At 34.0% G+C, this 8356-nt stretch overlaps 1 protein-coding gene across 1 annotated transcript; it reads right to left on the reverse strand.

Annotated features, from left to right (window-relative positions):
- Positions 1 to 2104: 2104 nt before the first annotated feature.
- LOC110028544 (cysteine-rich repeat secretory protein 12-like) lies at positions 2105 to 6235 on the reverse strand. The gene is made up of 3 exons (XM_020730443.1): positions 5440 to 6235; positions 3089 to 3187; positions 2105 to 2349 (listed from the first exon to the last, which is right to left on the reverse strand). Exons 1-3 carry the CDS (start codon positions 6215 to 6217, stop codon positions 2339 to 2341), a joined length of 888 nt encoding a protein of 295 aa, XP_020586102.1. The 5' UTR covers positions 6218 to 6235; the 3' UTR covers positions 2105 to 2338.
- Positions 6236 to 8356: the final 2121 nt, after the last annotated feature.

An 8356-nucleotide genomic window follows, 5' to 3' on the forward strand; every position in this document is an offset into this window, starting at 1 on the left:
AATCTTTATTGAGTTCCTACATCCAGCGAATTTTCAATGAAAATTGTTTCCCTCCCAATCAATAACACTAATCATTGAGCAATATTTCTTTCTCATGAATTATTGAAAGTCCTCCTATATGTTCTACTAAGGATGCTTTCGCTTCTCAAAGTTCATAAAGGTTTTAATAACAAAAATGGCCAGTTTGTAAGTAAATAAAGATCATAGAAGAATCTACACCAATTCACAAATTGGTGTAGATCACATAATCATTCACTAGAACCTATTTCTCCTATTCATCAATTCAGTAGAGAAAGTAAAAGATTAGTTCCAAAACATGCTTTGTAACAAAAAAATCACAATTTTCTTCATTCAACAAAATGTAATTACAAAGTATTTAAAAATAGAGAATTAATACAAAAAACCTAAAAAAGAAACAACCATAGAAGATCACAATGCTCCCCTCTGTTGTGTTTCTGATCATCTCCAATGTATCTTACAACCTCCCTTGCAAGAACCTCTCAAAACCCTTATAATGTCACTCCCTTTTCTCCCTCAAACAAGTCTCCAAAGAAGAAAGACTCTTCCTTTGGCTCTTGAAGTGTAGAAAAATGAGAGAACCAACCCCTATTACTTCTTGTACAACATTTTTAATGATCTCCCAGTGAAGAGACAAGTCCAACTATGGAAACCGCCAGATTATCAACTAGTGCCTTGGCGCCAGTGATTTTGCCCATATACGATAGTGATTGTTTCCTAGGTGCTATGTATTGTCAAGTCATCACAATGCCTAAGCGCTACACTGTGGATCCTAGGTGCTGCAAATGCGGTGCCTACTTTATAAGCTCTCAGATTTCCTGTGAAAATTTGGGATTACCTAGCCCTAGGCGCCAAGTCTTATAACGCCCACTTTTGTGGCACCTACTGTCCAAGCTCTCTGTTTGTGCATGATTCTGGACTGGATCTAAGGCATAGGCGCCCGGTCCTGGCGCTCGACACTAGAACACCACTTTGCTCTGATTAGCAATGTTTTGAGCTCTGTTTGCTCGCTTTCCCTAAACCTTATAAAACAAAACCAAAACTTTTCTCAAAGCATAATATAAACATACAAATGAGATAATTCAGGTACAGAATAATTACACTTCATGCACATGTCATCTCTAGCATTGCTTATTAATTATCACTCAACATCCATCAACATTGATAATTTATCCAAGTTACCATTCATTCACACTCCTAAAATAATTGAGCTCATTATCTTGTATTATGTAACTTTCAACATTCATTATTGACCATCATTAACATTGGCTTATGATTAACATTCAAAGTTATTTACCAATGAACATTTGATAGTGATCATATGTTTGCTTGGTTTTCTCCTATTTGATATGAGATCAAGATGACCATCACATTCATTGGACTTCTAACATTACTTGTTAATAATCACTCAATGCTTGCCAATGAACAAAATGCAATGTCTCTAACCATCAATGTTTAAGTCTTTACTTTGGCCACTAAGTGTCTCCTCCTATTAAAGGAAAAAATCAAGCCAATCACTTCTATCTTGTGAATATTGATATCTCAATCATCTATTACATGATAATTATTAATGATCATAATTTAAAATCTATCACCACAAATATTTTAAGCCTCATCCTTTTAACTGTTCATTCGGCTTCCCCTCATTCCAGAAAAATGACTTCGTTGACTACCGTTTTCCACCTCACTTCTAACATGTTATCAACCTTCATACGACACTCATAGATTGATGACAGCTTTAAACGTCCTACTTTCTTATATTGCCACCACATGAGATGCCTCCCATGTTTCAAATCTATTATACAATATTAACTTCCTTAGTTATGGGGAATGATATCATTTATAATCTTTGACTCACGCTGCTCATGATTCGAGTCCAATACACCATCTCAATTACCTTAAAAACCATTTTGATCAAAGTATCTTAACCAAAATATGTATTCTTAACTACTTGCCAATGAATGCTCTTGGAAATGAAATTACATTTAAATAAAACATTTTATCATACAAATAATAAGCAATCTTCCATCATATTATTCACACCAATTTTAACACATGAAATTTGGCTAAAAACATTAAATTGGCCTAAAAGAACACCACTTTCATTTAATAATGTGAAATAAATACAAAGCAATTCAAATTATACATGAAAATCATCCCCCCAAATTACTCCTCCACAAAAAATATTGCTAACTTCCCATTTTTTCATGCAAATTGTTGAAAAATAGGACCTTAAAAGCTAAAACTTGAAAGAGAAATGAATAGAAGCAGTCAAGATGAATAAGAGATGAAGCCTTGCCAAGAAGATCTTCATCAGTATTTACTCTTTACCTGTCAAGGGGAGGAAAACAAAAAAATATCAAGTAATAAAAAGAACTAATAATTTATGCCAAAGGTCTGTTGTGTAAGAGAATTTTTGCTTTCATAAATAATTTTATGAAAAACATTTACATACATGTATATACCACATAATTCTCATGCATTTTACATGTCTAACATATAAAATTTAATATTTATATATATATTTTTTGAAAATTGGAGTGAATTTAATCTCAAACATACATATACAAGAAAAAAATATTACATCAGGACTTCTGATGTATTCATAGTCTAATGGTGGAGTGCCACATGTCAAGTGAGTTTCAACGTTTTTAACGCTAGCCAATACCAATGTATTACGATGGGGCCCATTTGACACGTGACGCCCCACCATTGGACTCCGAACGCAAACTGTGTTAGGAGTCTTGATGTAACATTCATATACAAGACCATTAATCCCACCAAATGCTTCTTTTTATGCATAGGTTTCTAACACCAAGCCGATATAGATGAACATATCAAACCATACATATTAGATATGTAAATCCATAAGATTTGCATGATATGTATGTAATTTTCCCTTTTATGAATTTTTGTTGATGGGATACTATATTGACAATCATATGATTTCATGCATATTTAGACGATGCATAAGGTTAAAAATGAAATAATAATTTATATAATGAATTTAATTATTGAATCATGTAATTAGAAGTGATTTTGTTAGTTGTTTGACGGAAAAAAAACTTACCCTTTGCCTTTCTTTTCACGTAGTAAAGGCATATGGCAATAAACACAATGACGGCAATAATCCCTATCATGATAGCCACGGTCTTTCCAACCTCATCATCTGCAACATTTAAAAAAATATATAATTAATTTTAAACCAATTCATCTTTTTTAAAAAATAAAAAATTAATATGTCTGACAATTCGAGTACCGTCTCCTTAAGACCAACAGTGCCGAAAAAATTGGAACCCCCAACCTGAGGGGTTTTATACCATGAATGAAAACCAACAGTCCGAGTACGCGGCACACACACACACACAGAAAGACAGATAACTTAAGGCCAATCACGTTATATTTTTCATGAAAATAACAACATTTAATGAAAAAAATTGTGTTCAGATGTCAGTCCATACAAAAAGCTATCGCAGGCGGCTGTCTAAGCCTGTGGGAGATTGCACACAATATTTTCTCCATCTTATACATAATGATTCTCTATAAAAATTAAGGGACCAGTTATTGTGTCGTATTATTTCTTTGTCGGAATAAAAAAGATTCATTTTCAATTAATTATGTTGTATTCATTAGTGGAATGAAAAAAAAAGGCTAGAGATAGTTTCATCAAATTAGGGAGAACATATTACGTGCAGCGACCGAACCCGAACAATGGTCCAAATGGGCTGCCATGTCGTCCTAATAACTTTCCCAAATTAAGAGAGATCCAAAAGTTGAGATATCACCTTGTCAAAGTTTTATCTAGTTTATAATAACTATTATAAATGCTAGCTTTCAAAAAGGTTGTGTTGAACCAAGGACTGAAATGGAATTAAATCCTTAAAATTTACTAATAATTCTTGTTTTTAACTAATGAAAAATGAAAATTTTTTGTCGCTTTTTCTTAAAGATAAGAAGATGCTTCTTTTCTAATAAACTAAAGCAAGAAGGGGACCTTTGTAAAATGGAAGCTTCCCAAACATATAGAGCAAAAAAAAAATGTGGGGCCGGGTTGGCCACCAATCAATGTCTTACCCTCTTCCAAACTCAATACATAACAAGCCTTGTTGAGCTTAATTTATGGCACATTTGAAGGCATTATTGGATTAGGTATAGAAGATGATTATGAGATCATTTATACAAACTTTTCCTCTTTGGTTTATATGTCGCATCTCTCTCATTGTCACAAACCCAATAGAAGGTATTGAATAAAATATTTCAAAACATATATTTATATGAATATAATTTTATTTATATTTAATTGATAGTGAAATGATTGAGGCTAGTCCAATTGACTCAATGAGTGTGTGAGGTTTTTTTAGGCAATAAAAGACTATGTATACGTGCACATAATGTAAACACAATTATTTATACTTCATTATTTGGGCATATAGTGAGTGTGTAATGGTGCACGACTATCTGTTCTGAGAAAATAAAATATGTTGTCAACACGTACATACATGATTGTGTACTCTAATATGTTGCACATAAGAGATGTGCCTGCCTTAGGGACATAGCCAACACCTAAACTCTACTATTTACATTTGTACAATTCATATATTTCATATCACCAAAAAAATATCATTATTTTAACTTTTAAGAAGTGAAATATACCTTTTCATATTTATGTAAATCTTTCTAAAATTTACATATGTTTGACGAATTAAGTCACAAGAAGTGAGCATACAATTCAAATAAAAGCTAAGGCGTTTCTCTTCCTTTTTTTTTTCCCTTCAAAAGGTAATCATAGCTTGTTGTGTAAAGAAGACTAAGAAGAAGGAATCTTCCCTTTCGGCTGTGGTGATGAGAGTATTAATGTAATCTAAATGGCACATGGATATCCCTAATATTTTGTTTTAATTAACTACTTAATGATGCTAGCTTAGCCTAATCAACTATGATAAGTCAACTAATTGAATTCATGGAACTTTACCACTTTTACAAGAAATTTTTGGAGTTTCATTTGATTAGAGTGGAAGAAATAAAAGAAAAAGTAAGTAAACTATTTAAAAATAATATTAGACATTTCAAGCTAACTACTTCACTATCAATCTCAAAATAATTAGCATACACTACCTAAAAGCTTAAGCTTTTGACAAAAGATTAAGTCCTCAAGGTCAAAATAAAAACCTTTTTTTTAATAATTTCATGGTACTTTCATTAGATTATGATAGTTTTTCCTTCAATTTTTAAGAATAATATTCTAAATAATCTTTTTTATTAGAACCAAAAATGCCTAAAGTTATAGTTTAAAATCATCTTGAAATTTCGATATATATAATTAATTCTTCCCATAATTTCTAAAAGTATTTTCTAAACAAACAATAAAGATTAACTATTTATCCCCCCCAAAAACGCATCCTTTAATTAAAAAAATCATACCTTTATTGCGGCGGGCGCCCGGTTTATTGCGGCGGCCGCCGGGTCCCCCTCCCCCTCCGCCACCACCGCCCTCCGGAATCTCCCCCCTGCCGGAATACCACACATAGCACTTCCCAAGATAAATCTCTCCTGCAGCGGCGCCGCCGCAAGAAACCTCAGCCTGCTTCTCCGCCGCCAAAACACAATCGTCACAGTCTCTCAAACTAAGATCCCCCATACACTGCGCCTCCAACCTCACCGAACCCGCCGCCGCAACCCTGTACGAACTCCCGGTGAGCGGCGCCACCGCAGCTGCCGCAAAGGCCTCATTTTTGTCCGCCAGAAACTCGTCCCCGCCACCATTTCCGCTCGTGGAACACGTCTTGTATTCAAGTTTGGTGTCAGCGAGGCCGATGAAGGAATCGCTGCCGTAGCGAAGGTAGCAGCCGTGGAGCTGGATGGAGGAGGAGGAGGAGGAGGGGCAGAGGGAGGGGAGGAGGGAGATGGCGGAGCGGAGGCAGGCGGAGCAGCGGGGGATGGAGAGGTCGCCGTGGCATTGAAAGAGACCGGAGATGGAAGGCGAGGAAGTGGAGAATTGGGAGTAGAGGGTGAAGGATGAGGCGGCGGAGAGGGAGGAGAGGAGGGAGTTCAGGTTGGATTGGTAAGGGGAGTTGGGAGGGTATTGGGATTTGGAGCAAGTGGAGTAGATTGTGGTGGTTGGATCGCCGGAGAAGGTGGTGGTGGAAGAGAGGAGGAGGAGGAGGAGGGAGAGGAGGAGGGGGGATGGCGTTAACAACATGATTGATTGATTGTCTGATTTTAATTTTTGGTTTAAGGTGTAAATATATATTTATATCTATATATATATATATATATATAGATACAATGTGGCATAAGTCATTCAAGTCGGGGGTTTGAATCCCGTAGCGCAGGTTCTTCAGATCAATTAAAGCAAATCTATGTTTCGACCCAAATGGGAAAGCGTTACCCACTAGATTCCTTTATATATATATATATATATATATATATATATATATATATATATGGATTAATGTTTATGGAGTATAGAATGATTGAAGAATTGACGAGCAGGTTGATGTGGGGACGACCTTCAGCTGGTTGGTCCGATCAGGTGGAAAATTTTATTTTTATTTTGAAATAAGATACAAAATTTGTAGTTTATGAAAAAATTCATATAGCTTAGTTACAAAATTAAATTAGGAAAAACAACAAGAGTAAAATCACTTGAATCATAAGATCATTAAGACACTTAAATGTTAAATGTATGATCTTTTGCTTAAGGGAAATAACAGATTGTTAGTTGAAATACTTTAGAACTTTAATGAAAGTAATTAAAACATTACTTTTAAAATTATGAATAGACTCTTATGTTTTACCTAGAGGATAAAAATTAGACTTAGAACTTAAAAGAAGGTTTAGATGTTTGAAGAACTTTAGAGCTATGTATGATGATTCATACCAGCGATCATTGTTGTTGCCAATTGTCATTGCATGATTGTATTATCCTGATTGTCATCTTCCAATCATCGTTGGTCGATCATCATATCCAAATTACTATTACCAAGTCATCAACTCCTAATTGTTATTGTATGGTTGTCACATTTGATCTCCATCGTCTTTTTTCACAACTTATACAATGTATATTATGACGATAGAAGACCAAAAGTGCTTTCAAATTTATTATCTTTTCTTCTCCAACTATAATAAATTATTTTAACTAGACTAAGTCTCACAAATTTTTTTGTTTTTCAATATATATATATATATATAGACCCGACACGTCAACACGACTCGTATTCAACTCAAAAAATCCGGGTTAGGGTTCACACAAATATTTTTTGAGTCGGCTCCGGTTCGGGTTGACCCAAATTAGCATGAAAGTTCGGGTTAGTGGGTCATGTTCGGGTTTGGGTCTCAGTTTCCAAACCGTTTATTATTCGACTGGAGCCAAAACCGACAACCTCAAACCCTCTAAGCGCCTTAATCTTCTTCACCAGACTCACATCCCACCAATCCTACCTCATACAACAAAGCGGTGAAATTCAAATGTTGACGGCAGCTCAACTTATTGTACTAAACAACACTCGGATTGTTCAATTGCTCGCTATAAAGCAAGGTTAGTAACCCAAGGCTTCAACCAAAAGTTTGGAATCAACTACTATGAAATATTTAGTCTGGTGGCAAAATGCCAACCTTCAGCATTTACTTAATGTTGATTAAAAAGTACTAGACCTGTTTGGGTAAAATGCGTTTTGAAAACGCTGAAAGCAGAGTTTTCACACCGCACCTAGACAGTTTTTTGGCAGCGGTCTGACTTTTCCAAAAAAATAAAAATTTGTAATACCCACCGTGCTTAACTTATCAACATTTTATTTTTAATTAATTTATTAGTAGATTATTCAATAAGTTGCAGCTGCTCTAAACAAATCCTAAGTATTGAAGAAAATTTCAAACTAAATACGGCATTTCTATGTAAGAAAATAAAGCTAAAGTATCTTTTATTTATTGAGATTATGATTGTTAGTCGCTATTGGATTTAATCTAAATAGCTATTTGAATTGTTTAACTTTTTATTTGAAATTTTTTCTTAAGAATATTCAATTTACATAAATGATATTATTAGTTGGGACTTGCAAACATAAGAAAATTATATTGTATCGGTAAAATTTAAAATTTAGATTTAATAATAGAATTTGTTTTTAATTGATTAAATATTATTAGCATAAAAATATTATTTCAATTATTCCTCTGAGCTAAGAAGTTAAGACATCATTCAAAGTCCGAAAAAATATTCTTTTTTTATAATAAAATGAAGCTATTTTTTATTGGTTCGTTGGAAAAAATGGAGTCAAGTGTTGAGCAACAAAATGATTTATTTGGAATGTACTAAGATATATATATATATATATATATATAG

Source organism: Phalaenopsis equestris, unplaced genomic scaffold, assembly GCF_001263595.1.
Source record: "Phalaenopsis equestris unplaced genomic scaffold, ASM126359v1 Scaffold000513, whole genome shotgun sequence".
Taxonomy (NCBI): domain Eukaryota; kingdom Viridiplantae; phylum Streptophyta; class Magnoliopsida; order Asparagales; family Orchidaceae; genus Phalaenopsis; species Phalaenopsis equestris.